At 40.6% G+C, this 18401-nt stretch overlaps 1 protein-coding gene across 1 annotated transcript in view; it reads right to left on the bottom strand.

Moving 5' to 3' along the window:
* ube2j1 (ubiquitin-conjugating enzyme E2, J1) overlaps positions 1-18401 on the bottom strand; it is a 45221-nt gene that overhangs the window by 5479 nt on the left and 21341 nt on the right. Inside the window, exons 3-7 of the mRNA XM_070987744.1 lie at positions 16423-16554; positions 15794-15878; positions 12175-12280; positions 3004-3133; positions 2135-2263 (exon numbers count right to left, since the gene is read on the bottom strand). Coding sequence (XP_070843845.1) covers positions 2135-2263; positions 3004-3133; positions 12175-12280; positions 15794-15878; positions 16423-16554 — 582 coding nt within the window. The remainder of the gene's footprint in view (positions 1-2134; positions 2264-3003; positions 3134-12174; positions 12281-15793; positions 15879-16422; positions 16555-18401) is intronic.

Genomic DNA, 18401 nt, shown 5'->3' with positions numbered 1-18401 from the left:
ATCACCAGACACGCTTTTCCTTTTTTGCAATTTCACAGAAAGAATGTGTGATTCATGAGCTTCCTGGATCAGCGCACTAAAACCTGCTACCATTCTCTGTGATAGAATTAGTTTAAGATCAAATCAATGATGATCATGTTCATTCAAAGTGACCAGTGCTAACAGAATGAGTCCTCTCTGGAGGACAGGAGGCTGTGAGGGGGATGACTAACCACGAGTAGTTCTGATGGGCTCAGCTTTTACACAGAAAACAGACTTCACCCAATTAGAGAATGGCTGGAGGGAGCTTGCAGAAACTGGGAAGAGGCAGTAAACAGTGCACAGTTATCCTACACCCCCTGTTCTTGGTGAACACCAGCAAGGCAGTGTGGGATACCGTGGGCCGGCCTGTCTCATTGTAGACGAGTTCTCTGTCTCGTCCCTCCAACTTGAGTGGCAGATGGTGAATCCTATTTTTTCATGTGGCCCTCCTCAGTTTATCCAAACTCAGAAACACTAATCTAAGTTGACCCCCCCCCCCCCCCCCCCCCGCTCCTTCAGACTCTGCCACTATGGCTCTGTGGGTAGCAGCTGGCACCAAAATCAATCCTCTTAGGCAACAAAGCTTGTCCATATCATATGAGCTGGTGAAAAGAAGCTGGTGAAAGGAAGCCATGGAACCACAGGCTTCAAGCTACCAGGACACATCCACGATGATGTGTGGAGACTGCTGATGTCTCGCTGCTTGATTTCACACACTAACTGTGCAAGCAATACGGCTGGCATGGTGCTGCTGTACAATCAGGCACAATCATTTCCTTCCATACACATTCAAAATGATTGGGGAGCTCAGTGGGATGTCAACAGGTGATTAAGCGTCCCACCGATTAAAAGTGTGAAAGATGGGTAATTGACTGCATACAGACTGCAATATATAATCTACACTGTGGAACAGTCACTGCTCTGTCCAGTAGTTTGGAGCTTAAATGGACTGAAAACCAAACCACAGAATGGTGAAAATAGGTCTATTTTTTCATTACGCCAGACATCAGGAGAAGGAATCAGCAAAGCCTAAATAATCCTTAGAGTCAACTGCGTTGCATGTCAGTGAATGAGATTTATAGTTTAGTGGTATATACGTCTTCAGTGATTTAAGCTTTGACCTTAAGAGTCAAAAATTAGTGGCAGCATTATCTAGCCATCACACAGGCAGAGGTGTACCAGCACCGTTGTAGAGGCATGTATGAATGTATTTATTTTACTGCATATCATTTTATTATTTTATGGATATTTTATACATAGACATTTGTTTTTCCAGAAAATTCACTATACAGTATGCTGATATTTATTGATATCACAATATAAGCTTTGCTTGAGTTTTTATACAGAAAAGACACAACGCTCTCTTGAGTTTGGATTTGACTCGTGTTTGTATTTTTTCTGTCAAAACTCCAAAGCTGCCCATTGAGTACTTTCTACATCATTTTGCTTTCTGAATAAATCTTGCTAACCTGAAACCAGGATAGCTTTGCAGCATCTCAACCAAATGAATCAGATTCATGTAGGATGTATGAAATAACATTATTGATGGCTCGTTTCCAGCATTAATTGCAATGTAATTCAGCCAACATGACACCAGTGACAGCAATGAAACCAGTATACTGCCCATCCCTAGCAGAACCTGGCTTGTTTGTTCATGTTTTCTCATGCACACTGTTGTGTCTTGTTGCTGTTCTGTTGTTCATGAGCTCTTGTTCTTAATTAATACAAAAACAAGTTCATATTAGAATTCACATCAGTCTGTGTAAGAAGCTGCGAGTACAATTTTACTTCTACAATAAAAACAGATCTAGAGCATTCTCATTTACTCTTTAAGATAGTACAGTGTTATCAAACCACATCATTAGCAAACTGAACAGAAAAGAACAGGTATTTTACTTTACTTTTTTTTCTTACAGGTGGGACTGAAGGACTGTAGAAAGGCCATCTACACTCAGTGCGCTTGGTGAAATGGTTGCAACGTTACATATGCAGTTAAAAGCCAAAACATGCAAAACCATGGGTATGGTCTGTTCTGTGGGTGGTGGGCTGGCTGCAGGCAAGGTATGTGCTGTCCTGTGTGTGTGTAACCCCAGCGTGGCAGTTCAACACCTACCTGTTCAGCCCGGGGACCATCGGCAGCTTCCCTGTCTGCAGATGTGGAGGTTTCTGTCTGGGTGACTGTGGAAGGCTCGCTTTCTGTACCTCCACTCTCACTTGCTTGTCTTGATAAACTGGACTCTGCCTGCATTAACACACAGGAGACAGCAGTCATCTGCACTGTGTCTTGGCTGAAGAGCATGTATGTTAAAAAGAGAAACTGAGAGCAACTGTGACTAGTATGACATGATTCTGTTTGTGGAAGTCCATTTTTGCTTGAAACATTGTCATGTGACAGTAAAAGCACATTAGAAGTGCATGTGCTGTTTCACTAATGGCACCTTAAGAGTGGACAAGAAAATAGAAACATAGACATAAGAAAGAGCATTATTTGTATTAAAAAGCAAAACTCAAAGCAGCAGATTACTGAGAATGACATGACTGTGGTGTTGTACTGATGGAAAATGCTGTGTTTGCATGAACAAACTGCAAATTAAAACAGGAGCTCACTGGAAAACAGGGAGAATGCTGACTTAAATATGATCAAATATCCCGATAAAATGGGAAATTAGAAGCCTTCTCAAATCATGGCCTCAGATAGTATTTCAGAGTTAAAGTATTCTGACTTAAATCACACAGTATTTAGACAATTTATTGACAAGCGTGACATGGGTACATTGAAATGTGTAGGAGATTCGTAATGGTCCAGCTCTAACTTGTCACAGCACTGAGCAAATCAGCTTTTTCTACATAAAGAGAGAAGAAGGCAGTAGAAGCAGACATTCCTTTGTAGCTTGTGCTGTCAACAGCTCTTTTGCTCTTAGGGTTAAATCATTGACTGAACTGTGAATCAAACATGACTCATGTAACAGCCAGTGTTTGTACCTTGAAGTTGATTTGCTGGGCCAGTTCTTTAGCCTTGTGGTCCTCGGCGCTGGGGTTGCTATTGGGGCTCAGAGCAAGGAGGGCAGAGCGCATGGAGCAGCCACACGCCTCACAGCAGAAGTCCTGGGACCTGCCAGAGAACAGACAGCTGGTGAGGTCACTCTGCCGCGAGAGCACCTCTCATTCCACACAACATTTAGAGACCTTCACTTTTTTCACTTGACAGTATCAGGTCACATGATGAGTAACTAGGTCCCCCCACTCTATACATGAAGAACCTGCTGCTAATTATGAATAGCACCCAACATGAATGTTCTCACACACTTGTTACAGTGTGTCAGGTTATAAAACAATTATTTCTTTTAATGGATATGTCACACTATCTTAATGCAATTATACAGTAGCTCATTCTTGTAATTTAGCATGAAGTACAATTACATTTAAAATACAAGACATATACACTTCATCCAGAGTGCAGATCAGGACTGATGCAATGCACAAAGGATAATTTGGGTCATAATTTTCCCACGTGCTCTTGTGTTCTCCATCAGATCACTCTGGCAAACCTGGGTTTTTACAGCCTGTCTGGTCATCTGACTGCTCATGTCATCTGAATTCTCTTGGTGATGATGCTGCGCTCTCAAATCTCAGTGGATAACAATCACATTAAACAGACATTTGTTTAACTTCATTCATTCAGCCTGACCTCAAGTTCATGTTAGGCAATTTCTTGTTGTCACCATAACTAATCAGTAGTGAGTGATCTGCTCTGCTAATCTAATCTGCTGTTATTTCTGTAAATTTACTTACAACAACCTGTTTGACTTATTCAATGTAGCTAGCTAGCATGAATGAAGATGATCCCTGTTCTTAATTTCATTTACAGTACAACGGTTTGTTTGTTCAGTGGGTTCACCAACTGGTGGAAAAGACATCAGTGAGCATAACATCAGATCTAAATGATCCTTTCTAAATCCAATTAACCAAACCTAAACCTTAACCTGCATCAAAAACCCTTCAAGAAGTGATGCCAGCCCAGTCCTTACTGTGATGGTGTAAACATGAACAAATACAAGAACTATTATGGAACAGTCTACCAGGCAGCCAATCAACGATATCAATGTTTGATAGAGAGCCACAGTTTAGATTTGTTGGTTGATGGTCAGTGTGTCATGGTCAGCTCAAACAAAGACAGAGAGACCAGACAAAGAACTCTGAATTACTCTGGCACTTAAATACTACATTTCACAAAGTTAGCAGCCTCCACAGAGGGTGGCTCATTGATTTATCTGCCAAAGAAAAGTACACTGTCAACTGGTAATTTGGGATCTTGATTATGAAGCTATAAAGATTTTTAGATTGAGCTGCCCATACTTTTCACAGCTATGTATGAATCCTGTAAACAAACTGGCAGAAAACCAAGCTTCAAAAGATGTGTGCATCTGTGTGTAAGTAAGAGTGTGTTTATTGTATTGGCAGTCTCTTTGTACTGTTGGCTGCTTCACACTGAACCCTCATCTGACAGGTGTGTTTGTGCTTTCACCACCTGTTGCACATTCGAATGCCAGGTCCCTGATAAGGTTTCAGACTGTTGAGGGCATCTTTAAGCCTTCATGTCAGTCCTGGCTTTCAGTGCAATATTGCTAAGAGAAGGATCAACACAGATATATAGTGCAGCGATGTGGAAAAAATGCAACACATAAAAAAGGTTTCTTTGGAATTGTCTTGGAAAAACTAATCGTCCCTTGCAGCAGCTAATGGACTGATGTCACAGCTGTCAGGAGGAGGGATGAATCATGCTCTGAGGATCACCACATTATCACTATGGAGACCCTCAGGCTGAAGGTGGCATGGAGAGATTTGAATATATTATGGTATTAATGATCTAAATCAGTGTCTTCCTCTGTAGCCAAATTGAAATTGGATTCTATTCAAGAGAAGTTAAGATGCAGCTGAGGAAGAAGATGCATTAGACATTTTGTGAGGCACAGTGAGTGATGTCTTATGACTCCAGTGATCATGTCACTGGACTATGACAACTTGGACAGGCAGTCTATGTGTCCAAAAGTGGACAGCATGCAGAGAGGCTCTACGGTAGGATGATGGTTGCTCACATGAATTACTGTTTGAACCCACACCTGAGATTAAAGAGGAATATCAAAACTTGATATTTGGTTTGTAAATTCTCAGATGCGTACTGAGAGGACAGCAGGATGTTTGAGCTGTTGTGTCAATTATTGGTTCAGAGGTGTTGCTCCTGCAATTTCATTTTATATTTAGTGGCAGGAAGGTTTTATAGTTAGATGATCGGACAAGCACTTCACAAATTTTGGAAAATTTTGTTTCTTCGTCTTAACATCCACAAAAACATGTTGAAGAATTATTAAGATTCTGCAACATGCAGAAAAGTAGATATATATTGGGCTGTAAGGATTTTCAAACATGCTAGATTAGAGACTTTATACTAGAGCAGAAAACTTTTTGTCAGGTTCTCAAATATCAATGCATGCTGTGACAACTGTCCCCCCTGGCTCACTGGAGGTGATTCATAGGAGTCTATGGCCAGACAATTATTTACACAACAAGCCGTGTAAATAACACACCACAAAAATGTTGGCGCCATGGTCCCAGGGTAGAAAATGCCTACTGCACTTTACCCAAAAATATAGAGCACTTAAAAATAATTCAGCAACTGAGTGGGCGGGGGTGTACACAAAATACTACAAACATCTTTCCAGACACTTTCAGGGATGAAACTGCTGCAGCTGCACTGAAACTGTCCTCATTAAAGTAAAAAACAATCTTTACTTACAGCTGATGCTGGAGACTGTTCCATTTTAATTCATCTAGAAGATCTCAGCTCAGCATTTGACACAGCTGATCATTCTACGCTTTGGATCACTCTGAAAAATGGGTTGGCATCAGGAATACTGCTCTAGACTACTGTAAATCTTATTCATCAAACAGAGCTTTATTGGTAATGGTCGTTGATTCCTCCTCTTTTGTGGTCCCTCTGACCTGTGGGGTTCCCCAAGTGACCTCCAAAGAGCACAAGTCTTTTTGTGTCTGCACTGGAAACCTGGAATCAGGACGGAGACAGGACGGCAAAACCTGGCTGCTGCACGGAGTGTGAACCACTAACAGAGAACTGCACAGCTTGAAAAGAGGATTGAAACTCTAAATCAAAAATGTGAGAATGAGAAGCAGGTTGTTACGACTATTTATAAAGCAAAAAGATGAAAGGTTAAAAACCAATTCACGCCTTCATTTCAAGCCAACACACTATTTACTGGCTGCCTGAAAAAACCTTCTGAGAGACTTCAGCTCATTCAAAACTCTGCGGCTCAGCTATTAACCAGAACCAAGAGGGCAGAGAACATTAGTCCAGTTTAAGCACCTCTGGACTGGCTTCCTGTAACATTCAGAATCGATCAGAGGTATTCCTCCTTACATACATACAAATCAGTCTGAAATCAGTCATAAACCTGGATGTAATATTTGACAGTAAACTTCCAAAAAAAACCAGCTCCATCGAGTTTATCAATTGACAAGCATCTCCTAAATTGGTCTGATTCTGAGGAGGTCATACATGCTTCTATGTCATCTGGGTTAGATTACTGTATTAATTGTATTCAGTGTTATGTCAAAAAATTATCTCACATCTTCAGCTCCAAGAAAAGCTGTTCGGCTTTTAACAAATACTAGAAGGAGAGATCATACCAGCCCAGTTTTAGCCTCTCTTCATTCGTTACCAGTACACTTAAGAATCAGTTTTAAGATTACCCTTAAAGCATTTCATGGTTTAACTCCAAGTTGCATTGCTGACTTGCTCCCCTGTGAAGCAGAGCACAGCCTCAGATCCTCTGGCAGGGCTCTGCTGGCTGTTTGTAAGTCCCGGCTCAAACTAAAGGCTTTTAGAGTCAGAGCCCCTCAGCTCTGGACCTCCAAAAATGCCATGCATCGCATTCAACCAATCTGCTACTGTGGCCGTTCCTTGGCATGACCATTTCTTTGTAATGGCTTTTTTACACTGGCAACCAGCATAATTTTAAACATGTAAGATGTTGTAAGTTCAGAAGCTGTGGAGGCACCTTCCTTAGAACAACTACAGCTTAATTTTTAAAATGTTTTTCATTCTATCTCCGATTGTGTTCTAGTAGATAAGTAACTGCCTCACCTTGGACTGTTTAAGTGCTGGTGTTATAAAGTATCTAATCATATTTTTCAAATTAAACTCTCACCAAAACAATGAGTTGATTGGTTTCCATTGCCTATTGTTTAAGTTTTCACTTAAACACTCCACTCCTCTATTGATAATCCCTGGCTTTCCCAAATTATATAGGATTTGCTCAGCTTTTGAAGGCCCTTGTATAGTTTAGAAACAGATCTGAGACCTCCAGATTTTCTTTATTATTTCATCAATGTGATCAACAATAAGAAAAAGGACCAAAAAAAACAAAACAAAAAGAAAAACCCTTTCTGGTCCCTCAAATCTTCAAAGCTTTAAAGTAAAGAATTCTTTAAGAAACCCAAATAAATATTCACACTTCTAGCCTTCAGCCTATGAGGGACCTTGATCAGGTTCTGGCATTCAATAGAATTACGAACAACAAGGGTCACACATATTTACTGAGGGTTTAATCTGAGCTGCTTGGTAGTGCCAGATGCCTTATAGCCCTAGGAATGTGAAGGGTCTTACAAAAAAATTATCTGGAATATAAACTGGTAGTGTTTAATACAGCAGCATTGGGAGTCTTGAATTAATGCCAAGATGGGCAACCTTTAGTGTGTTAAAACGCTTTATTATTCATGAAAACATCTGCAAAGCTTCAAAGTCTACTGCAGTCCAGGACACATGAGAGTAATTCTCTCCCACAAACACTATTCCTGAACACCTGAACGCCCTGTTGGCAGTCCAGCCTTTTCTTCCGTTACCTGTCTATGTCACGATGTAATGCAGCATTACCTACAGCTCGGTGACCATGCTCTGTCTAAGTGGCCATCTCGCCCACCTCTCTATCTGCAATTTCCACATGAAGATGTGGAAGGTAACATTAAGCGCAAAGCAGCCAATTTCTTTGCTGCTGACTGCAAGAACCAACACTCTTCATCTACTCCCTCCATCTAAGGATAGATGCAGTGGATTCATTAATTTTTATGTGTGGCCAGTACACTGATGGTGTAAGGTTCTGCCATGGATTTTGTAATGCTGTCTTTACAGTGATAAATGTTTTAGCAAATCAAAAATAATGTGTTTTACTGTGGCTGTGATAACATGCATGGAGCGGGCTACGCACGCACTCCATGTAGCCACCCACTAGTCACTATTTTGCTCGCAATAATGCTGACTCAGGTAACACGAAGATGTGGAAGGTAACATTACAAAGCAATGCACAGCAATTTCTCTGTTGTTGGCTGCAAGAATCAACACAAAAGTATTCATCTTGTCCCACTATCCAAGTGAAACCCAGTGGATTAACTTGATGGAAATGTTCCCATAACAACAACTAGAAAACTCAGGCTATTTACTTTGGGCAGCTTCGAGGGCCAATACAAAGCAAGTTTCACTTCATAGTCTCACAACAGCTCAAAAATTGATCTACACTGACTTCAAACTTAGAACCTGTCATTTTTGACATTTTTATGTTGATTTGCTGTCTATTTTGCTGGTTAGTCTGTTGAATTTAGCATTAGCGAGTTCCCTGGTTAATGTGGCTAGTGGCATCTTTTAGAAACCCAGACACTGGAGCAGTGTCAGCTTATTTAATATGAAGGGACGGTCAAGAGAAAAGATCATTCCCTTACATTGCCAATAAAAAAGAAAGAGAGAGAATCATGTTTTAAGTGGAGTATCCCTTTTTTTTTGCGATAACATTATATAATACAAGTACTGTTAAAAAAATGAAAAAGAAATGAAGCTACTGCGATATAAAGGTTGGGTCATATTGCCCACCCAGAATGGAAATATGATGGAAATGTCCCCACAATGAGTGGAAACTGTGAGGCTTAGCAGATGTGGTTACTCCCACAGACTGGGAGCAATGTTGGACAAATTATGTAATACTGAGGACAGTCAACTGAAGCCAATTAACTAATGAGAGTAGCAGGTTTTTTATGTTTCTTACACTGCAGCCCTTGATTTGTTGTTATATGAAGCCATTCTACTCTGAGATCATGTGCTACTGCTGTAACACATATGTGGATTTGTTTTGTGTTGACATGGTGACCTTTGACTGCAAATATAAAACCCATAAAAGCGTTTTTGCAGAACATGTGATGTCACAGTGAAGCAGACCTTTGACATTTTGAAAATAAAAAAATCATGTCATCACTTCATTTTTTAATGAGACGTTTGTGTGAAATTTGATCATAACTGATGTGAATTTGAGTAGATAGATAGATAGATAGATAGATAGATAGATAGATAGATAGATAGATAGATAGATAGATAGATAGATAGATAGATAGAGCTGCATGGCATATGGGGGAGGAACAGTTCTGAATGCGCTTCTGAATGATGGACAGGAGTCACAAAACAAGTGTCTGTCATCCAGTAATTACCATTTTTCTAACAAGCAAGACATGATTATGTTGAAACAATATACAAGTAGCATGTTGGTTTGCCCTCCTATGGACACACTGTCCAAAAATAGTTATTCCAATGGTTCAAACCTATGTTTATTTTTTTTATTGAAGGAATAATCAAACATCATTTTAATTAAGAATACTTTTCAAGAGAACTGCTCATAAGATTTCTGGAAAGGTCGATCAGAACCCCATCCAACTGCAAAAGACCTTCAGGGAGGTTATGCAGACTCTGGAATGGGGGCGTTCTGTTCTCCTGGAAAATACTCAACATGGCTGGGAACAGTGTCTGAAATCTTACCTTTTTATTCCTCAAGACCCTTTTTGTCTCTGCACGTTTTGCATTTTTTGGAGCACCCCTGGAGAATAGCCATGGTCTAAATTCACTCTTCTCTCCTGGAAAACAAAACCCTGTCTCTCTTAGGTTGACATCTTCAGGTCGAAGGAGGATGGAAGATCCAGGGTCTCTTTCAATAATGTCTCACCAAAATAGAGAGAAGGCGAGTTTTTTTCAGTCCATTTACAGATACCATGGATTCTGAAGTTGTCTCAACCTTGTTGATCCCCCTGGTCTGCTAGTTGAGATAAGGACTCCCTCACAGGTAGTTAAACTGTGGATTTTGTATTGATCACTGACTGCCTCCTTGGCAGATGCCTACTTCAGTATCTAGTTATCATTATGGATTTTCCATGTTTTTTGAGAGTCTGTTCACTGATTTTGTGGGGTCCACCATAGTTTGCCCTCTCCCTCTGTCTCTTGCCCTCTCTTCCTTGTCTGTCAAGTGTAAGTGTGTTTCATTATGGGCTCAGCACTCCACCCAGTATATGTCGAATCGTCTGTTCATTCAGGTGGCAAAGACTGAGACTCATGACGATCACCTAAGTAAGTACTGCGTTTTTCCCTTGCCTGCCTTCCTGACTCATCTTTTTGTGTGCTCAGGTGTCTAGCCCTCACCTGTCGCCATCCATGCCCTGTCTGTGTGCGTCCTCGGAAAGGACTGGATCTACACTCATCTGGCCTACTCCATCTCAAGCCGTCTTAATGTTCTGGATCCTCTCAGACTCATCAGTCTGCCAAACCTATCAGTCAAACTTTAAACTCCTTTCGGTCTCCTGTCCTGTCTGTCTGAGTGTGGCATTGTGGGTCCTCTAAATATGTGAACGTAGCAGATATCATCAGAAATAACATGAATTTTGTAAGAAAGTGAAATGATTGAATCTTAATTCTTCTCTTTTTTTTTTTTTGCATAAAAATTCAGGCACTTGGACAAAGCCAGCCATGTCTCATGATGAATAGATGAATACATTGTGAAGTGTAACACTTTCTATTTTGAAATACATTTTCTACTGATCAATAAATTGTTAGTGACGTTGAATAGTGATCCTGTCCCCAGATGACCGTGGTTTTAATGTAGCTTATTTCAGTATCACTGACATCTTAATTAATTCCACTCAAACTATGCTTAATTGGTCAAATGAAGTCTTTATTTGGTAATAAATCCATTTTTACCAAAATTTGATCCAGAAACGACTTGAAAGTCGACTTGAAATGAAGGGCTGTTAATGTTAATTGTCCTGAGTTCAGTTGAATCTTTTGTTCTCTAATTAACATAATCCACTGGTAAAGCCATTCAATATGACCATCAGTCACACCTCACAAGTTACTTTTACTAGCTAACTTCAAACTACATGTCATGACAGCAGGTTTCCTGTATAGGAATGAATGACATTTTCATACTCTTGTCTCAGATTTCAATAGCCTTCACAGGGCCCCTGTGTGTGTATTTGTCCTGTCTCATCACAAGCTGGTCAACTTCTTTGGCAGTTTATAAACTGCAGTCAGTCATAAACTCAGCAAACTCTGAAAATATTGGACAGGAGCCTTTTCCCGCTGTGCAGAGGCCCTTCTCTGACTGACACTTCTCACAATTACCAGGGGCACAGCAACAGAAGAAGAGAAACCAGGGAAGTGCTGCACCAGCTTTAGACTGAGTGGAAAAAAAGAAAAAAGGTTTCCCATCAAGGAGATAAGCAGCATGTATTTATAGCAAAGTGTGTCTTCCTGTCCATCTCATCTCCATGTGCTAATGAAACAGCCTGCTGATCAAGACCTCTGTCTCATCTGCTAATAGAAGGATGGCTTTAGGTGGAACTTTTTCTCTTTCTCTGGTTTCTCCATGGGAAATGCAGTGTGAAATGAAGAGCAACGAGCCCATTCCTGCTCCCTCCAGAGATCAGATATTTTGGCGATAATGAATTTGTCATCTTACAACTGGCTTGGGCGCGCTCCTTTCCCTTTGTGACTAGGCAGTTATTAATGGGGAGGCATGCCAACCAAGGCTCAGGTGCTGATAACAGTACATGCTTGTATAAAGTTTGCTGTGTTAATGATATCTAACCACCATCACGCATGTAATGCAATGTCAGCACTGATCTTATCCTCAACCTGTATGTTAACCTGTGTGATGTGATCTTGTATACTAATCCAGCATGCAAAATGTTCCACACCACTCTTCTGTACTCTGCTGTACATACACATGCTTTGCAGAGTAAACACTGGACAGAGTTTCCTCTACCACATCTTACTTTTTGGCAAGGGCTCTCCTCTCTTCTGGGGTATAATCAAGAGATCCTATTGCTCCCTCTCCTTTCGTTGGCATGAATCCAATTATAGCTATTAGGGCGGTTCGGACTGGAAGAGAAACAGACAAGAGGAGAAAAAACAAAAAGATGAGAAAAATTAAAAACAGAGCATATCCAACATTGCTGGGTAAAACAGAGAAGGTTAAATTACACGACAGGTGGCACATGCCATCATGTTCAGTACATGAACATTATATAAGTGGGAATAATGCTTTGTTTTTGGAATTAGCCTGGACTCCATGAGGACATCCACCATGGGTGCGACATTGACGTGACTGGTCATTCAGCTTCCCATAGACATGGAGTTGACTGGTGTTTTGTCAGCAGAATCGATGTGCTTTTGTTTTTAGCAGTGTCACTCACTGTACACAGAGCAATACAGGAGCAACAGCTTGGCAGACCGCAAACTTTAAAAACCAAGTCTCAAAATGACCACAAACCACAAAACCAACTGTGATGGAAGCAGAGAAGGGTGACAGAAATGGAGGGTAACATGACGCTGGACAGCATGAGGCGGGCAGTGTGACTCCAGCCACTGGCTGCTCCAACTCTCTCTGCTCCAGTGAGGACTGTCAGTGAAGTTGGCTAAACCACCTTTGAACCGGATGGTCGTACAACCTCCTCTACTGCCATCCACTGTGACTGATTCTTCTGCTGAGCGCTGTCAGCAGCCTGGCACGAGAGGCACTTCATGGTGCACTGGGATTATATAACTGAAACATGAGCGGAATGCACACTTTTACTATCTCTGACTATGTGGAAATCTGATGGTTTCACACCACAGACGACACAGAGAGGCACTGAAACATGAGTCTTACAGGTAAACCATCAAAGCTTAGTGTGGTGCTGAACTGGGGGGAAAAGAATAGTCAAATCTTCATACTGAACAGTCAAATCTGATTTGACTGACAAATTCTGACTCTACAGCCTCTTCATTTCTCAACATCTCAACCTATCTTTGTCAATTTCAGTATTCACTGTCTGACTGGAACGGCAGAGGATGAACCCAGATTAGTTCATTTACTGCTCTGCTTGATGTGACATCTTCATCATCAGTCATGGAAGACAGGAGAGACAATAAAAAGTATCCTCTGCATTAACGCTGTCAGACTTTCATTTCAGGATTCAGGATTCAGGATTCAGGATTCAGGATTCCTTTATTGATCCCCGAGGGGAAACTGTTTTTTGTAGCAGTGCTCCATATAAGATTTATAGAATTAGAATAAAATTAGAAAGAAAGCAAGGAGAAAGAAATATATATATAAATATATGAAGGCAATATAAAAAAACAGAATATTAATACTAGGAATATATGTAAATAACAAATATACAACACAACAAAATGTACAACAATAAAAGAAATATATATACTGAGCATGGGATGTGCAAGTTGGATGTGCAAAATTGAAATGGAAAATATATATTAGAATTACTATATATACTATATATTCAGTGTGTATGACAGCTTTTTAATCCTCTGTTTTACTTAATTAAGGACAATGTAACTCTCGGTAAAGACACACCTGCTCCCATGACAGTGATCAGAAACCTGCATCAGGTGTCACAGCTTCCCAGAATATGATGTTTACATGCAGAAATACATAATCAGGATGGCCCACAGTGCTGATCACAACCAGGATTTTAATGTCAATGTTAGAGCACTAATCTATAGCATCCACCTCCATGAGTACATTTTAGTTGTTACATCTAATTATTTCCTCATTATGGGGTGTGATGTGTAAGATGAGATCACACAGGGGCACTCAAACTGTTACACTGTCAAAGTGAACATAATACAGCAGCATTTGAATTGAATTATGGAGAATTCAAATTAATTCAGTATTTGTCATTAAAATTCAACGCAGTAAAAATATCGTCAGGCAGATTTGAACAATGGCAGAACTCAAGATACTGCAGCTCTTATTTTCAAATACAAACCACAAGCACAGCAGGGAGAGAGTGTGAAAAAATATCAAAGCATAGTCATACATAATGAATCGATCTTAATAAACAGGAATGTAACATGTACGTATGTAAATCTTCTCCAAAGTGACATCAGAGGGAATATAAAAATGACTTGGCCACACTTTATGAAATCTGTAGGCGTAGCTATGAACTAAAGCAGCAGCCAACAGTAGGGAGTGAAACCCTGAAAGCACAACAGCTGGCCTGCTGTGATGGAACTCACTGCAATTCCAAACAGGATGAGCCACAACTTGTCCACAACACTTTAAGAACCCAGCGGGGGAAGTCAAATCTCTCAGGGCATGGCCAGCCATGTGACTTGAAGTATGTAAGTAAAAAGAGGCTTAGAGCAACCTTTGTCTTTGATTTCATTCTGCCATTGATTTCAACTTTTTTTTTTTTTTTTCGTTACAAGCATGGTGGAAAACTGGCAGCAGCCGCCCATCAAACAACGGTAAAATAGGAGTGTGGTAAATGGAAAGATGGTAAATAGTGGACACAAAATAATTATTTTCTATAGAGTGGCCGGTGAATTTGAAAATGAATCTGTCAGTAGACAGTAGATGTTTAAAAAGTTAATCTACCCTCCTGGTTATGAGGTTGGACCAGAAGGAAAAATGCCTTAGGACAACGGACTGTCTCCCACTGAGTTCCCTCTGATTTAAATCCCACGCTGAGACAGAACATGAAAGTAGAACTGCAAAATGATGGGTTGACAGTGGAAAACTAAAGTGAGTTCTAGAAATAGATGACCAGTTCTGACTCTGGAGGCACAGAAATATGCCCTCGCCATCAGGTAGAGTATTGTGTTTGCAGTGACCAAAACAAAGGATATAAGGTTAATAAAACCTGAGCTAAACTCATCAGAAAATCCACATGATGTGCATTAGTTTGGTGGGGATTTTTTCTTAATACATGTTTTGAACATGTCAACAGAATTCTAAGATTTTTGTTGGTCCATGTTGTACAAAAGACACAGACTTTCATGTAAGATGGAAGACCTAAAGGCGCCTTCAGCACCTTCAGCTCTCTGGTTAAAGGCTTGATATTTGTGCCATAGAGAGCGGGCCTTCACTTACCTTGACTGCAGACAGGCCTTCATCTTAAACAGGCTTTGTTTTTTAAATATATCATTTCATATGGTGGTAAGAGGCATCCTTGCTTTCCATGTTTGTTTGTTTTCTCACAGCAGTAGTGAGTATGACATATGACTGCTGGACTGAAATGTACAGATTGGCTGAGATGCAGAATTTGCCATGTGAGCCGTTACAGTGCAGATAATTGAGCCCACCTAAATGTTTTTTGCCTTGCTTTTATTTTCAATGAACCTTTATTTGTCTGTGCTAGCCACAGTTCTGTCACTTCACTGTGTCATTCCAGACCCCTCTTCAGAAAACAATAACTAAATTAACTGTACAGACATATAAGGACGCAACATCAATGGTTTTCCATACTGTTGCTGTACATGTCTGTGATCGATTTCATTTTCCAGCCCTGCAAATAATAACACTCATTATCGATACTTCTCCGTATTCATTCAAACACAGGGAATGAGCTTCATCTGGAGAACTTGGGACTTGTGTTTGAGAACACTTACTGCTCCAAGAGGGCTGCCAGGTTTCTGGATGGTGGCCAGAGATGCTCAGACAAATCTTCTTCCCAACTTCGAATCTTCCATTTGGCTAGAAGGACAGGCAACAGAAGAAGATAAAAGTGTGTGTGTGGGTGGAGATAAATGAATACAGCACACGCACTGAAAGTTATGATAAGCAGACTGACATGGAATTTTGCAACAGTTAAGGGTTGAATGAGGAAAGGCAGGCGGCCATTGTGCTAAAGTAAGAGTTTTCAAACAATGAATCCAAAATGAAAAAGGAACAGTCTATAAAAAAAGGAGCTGGACATAATGACAAGAGGGTCTGTCACAACAGTTCAGAGAATTCTGAGGTTTTTATCAGTGTCTGATTAGTTCAGGTGTCATTCAACTGTCTGAATATAAGACGGCCTCATATTCTTGTAAAACCAGTGCAATTCCCTCGACAGTGTGATGACAGCCCAGGCTTTGATCTGACAACTGTCGCTTCGTGTGTTGCAACCAGAAATGCCTGATGGTTATGACATGCTGCCCATTTTCCCCTCTTTGATCATCTGATTTGACGTCTTTCTGTTCCACTTCAGCTGGAGAACATTCGGATGCGATTGAGATGTGGCCCTTTTCTGTCTTACCGTGAGGAGGATGATGCTGGGGGGCTTCATGGGGTACTCTGGGGGAAGTACAATCCTGCCATGGTAAACCCCGCCATCGAAATCGGAATCTGGGGGCCCCCGTACAGAGAAGTGCCATTCAAAGAGGTTATCCTGCAAAAAAGAAGAGAACTGTCACACTGAGCACATACTACAGACATTATTCATACAGACTGACCCAACTCTGTGACTCTGCTGACGTGTCCTGTTAGCCCACAGCTCTCTGCTGTGCTAATGGTAAGCAGTTAACTGAGCAGTGAAATTCTTTTTTTTTTTTTTTTTTTTTTTTTTTTAAATGTATTGTGAATTACTAATCTGTGTAATTTAACTTCAACCTCAGCTGTTTTTGCTCAGTTTTCTCTACCTTTATTTACAGACTTTTGGCACGACATTCACTAAATGTCTTTGGTAAATCATGAATCCATGTTGAGGATTCGCTCTATCCGCCCCCTAAATTCACTCCCTGTTCCTCGTTTCTGTCAAGCTTTGACTGCCTGAAACGCATTTTTAGTACCAATGAATACCAGTTCTTTGCCATGGAGGGATCTGTCAGTTTTTAATAGCTCTTACATGAATATTTTCGATTTTTCAGCTCCTGTCAGATATAAAAAGTCCAAAATCATCTTATATGCCACGGTTAAATGAAGATATGAGGATTTCAAAAGACAAAGACAATGCAGGAAGGCAGAGCAGAAATGGAAGAAGGATAAGCGAAGCATCTCCCTTGTTTCTCTCAAACATCCAGGACGTGTTGCAAACATGCTGAGAGTCACAGAAACATTCGAGCATAGAGTCAGGAGTCCAATTCTCAGAGCAGCTCTGAGCGGGAGAGGAACAGAAACTTCCACCTCAGGACCTCTGTTTACGGCGAACATGCATTGTCTTAACTGTAAGAGAAATCTTTAGAAAACATAATTCTATGAATTTTCTCAGGGGGCATAATTCTGAATTCTCTGTAACACCATAAACTCTGTGATTGTGTGACCTGTTCCCCGCTCAGCCAGCCAACCGGATCCTCCCCAAAGAGCGGTGAAGAATGTCTTCATTACCTTCAATACAAAATGGTGCAGATTCGGCAGCACATTAATAGAATTCAGAGAGCTTGATGTTGACACCTGTTCACCTTCAACATTAATACACACACGCAAACATCTCTGTGTCAACTCTCGAATGCACTGTTGCACTCCAAGAATCATCCAGCTGCCCTTCAAGCTGCAGTCACATCTGGTATTTCAGACTGTTTGTCAGGATACTTTAGCCATTATTAACTCTGTCTCTGTCTCTGTCTCCTGGCATTTTCCTGTCCAGTTTCAAACAGGACATGGTCATGGTAACCATCTTTATAGGCATCCTTTTAGACTAAAATTGTCTCCACTAAAATGATTTATTTTATGAATGACTAGTCTGAAAAACCGTGGCGTCATCAGTGATGTGGCTTGGGACTGGTTCATCTCCTCAGTCCTTCTCTGCTGTGCTTGGAGATGTCTTCTCTCATCCTCCTCTCTTTTGTGGGGTCCCCCAGGGGTCTATTCTGGTTTTAAGGTTTTATTGCTCCTTTGTACAATCTTGAATATGAGCATGTTTGCAGCTTGAGCTCCTCCAGCAGGGCCTAGCTAATGGTTCAAAAATCTCAACGCGTCACTAAAGGCAGAAGGGTCTTTGCTGCCTGAACCCCTCAACTTCTTAACTTAACCCAAGCAGGTTCTGAGCATTTTTTGCTCCTGTCACATTTTTACTCCCTGTGGGCTAGTTTTTCACTGCAATAAGTAAGTTGAAATTATATATATTTTAAGAGAAAATGCACGTTGAATCTTGATATTCTACAAAACTTGGGACAAACATGGAATCTTTTGATATACCATTATTCCAAGTGTGACGTGTTACAGATACTGGAAGAAGGGGGCACTAAATGCTGTAAATATTGAAAAATTTATGGTTTTACAACCTCGTCAAACAAGTTC

The sequence above is a fragment of the Chaetodon trifascialis genome, chromosome 19 (assembly GCF_039877785.1).
Source record: "Chaetodon trifascialis isolate fChaTrf1 chromosome 19, fChaTrf1.hap1, whole genome shotgun sequence".
Lineage (NCBI taxonomy): Eukaryota > Metazoa > Chordata > Actinopteri > Chaetodontiformes > Chaetodontidae > Chaetodon > Chaetodon trifascialis.
Note: the sequence above shows the minus strand (reverse complement) of the source record. Positions and strands in the feature narration are given on the sequence as shown.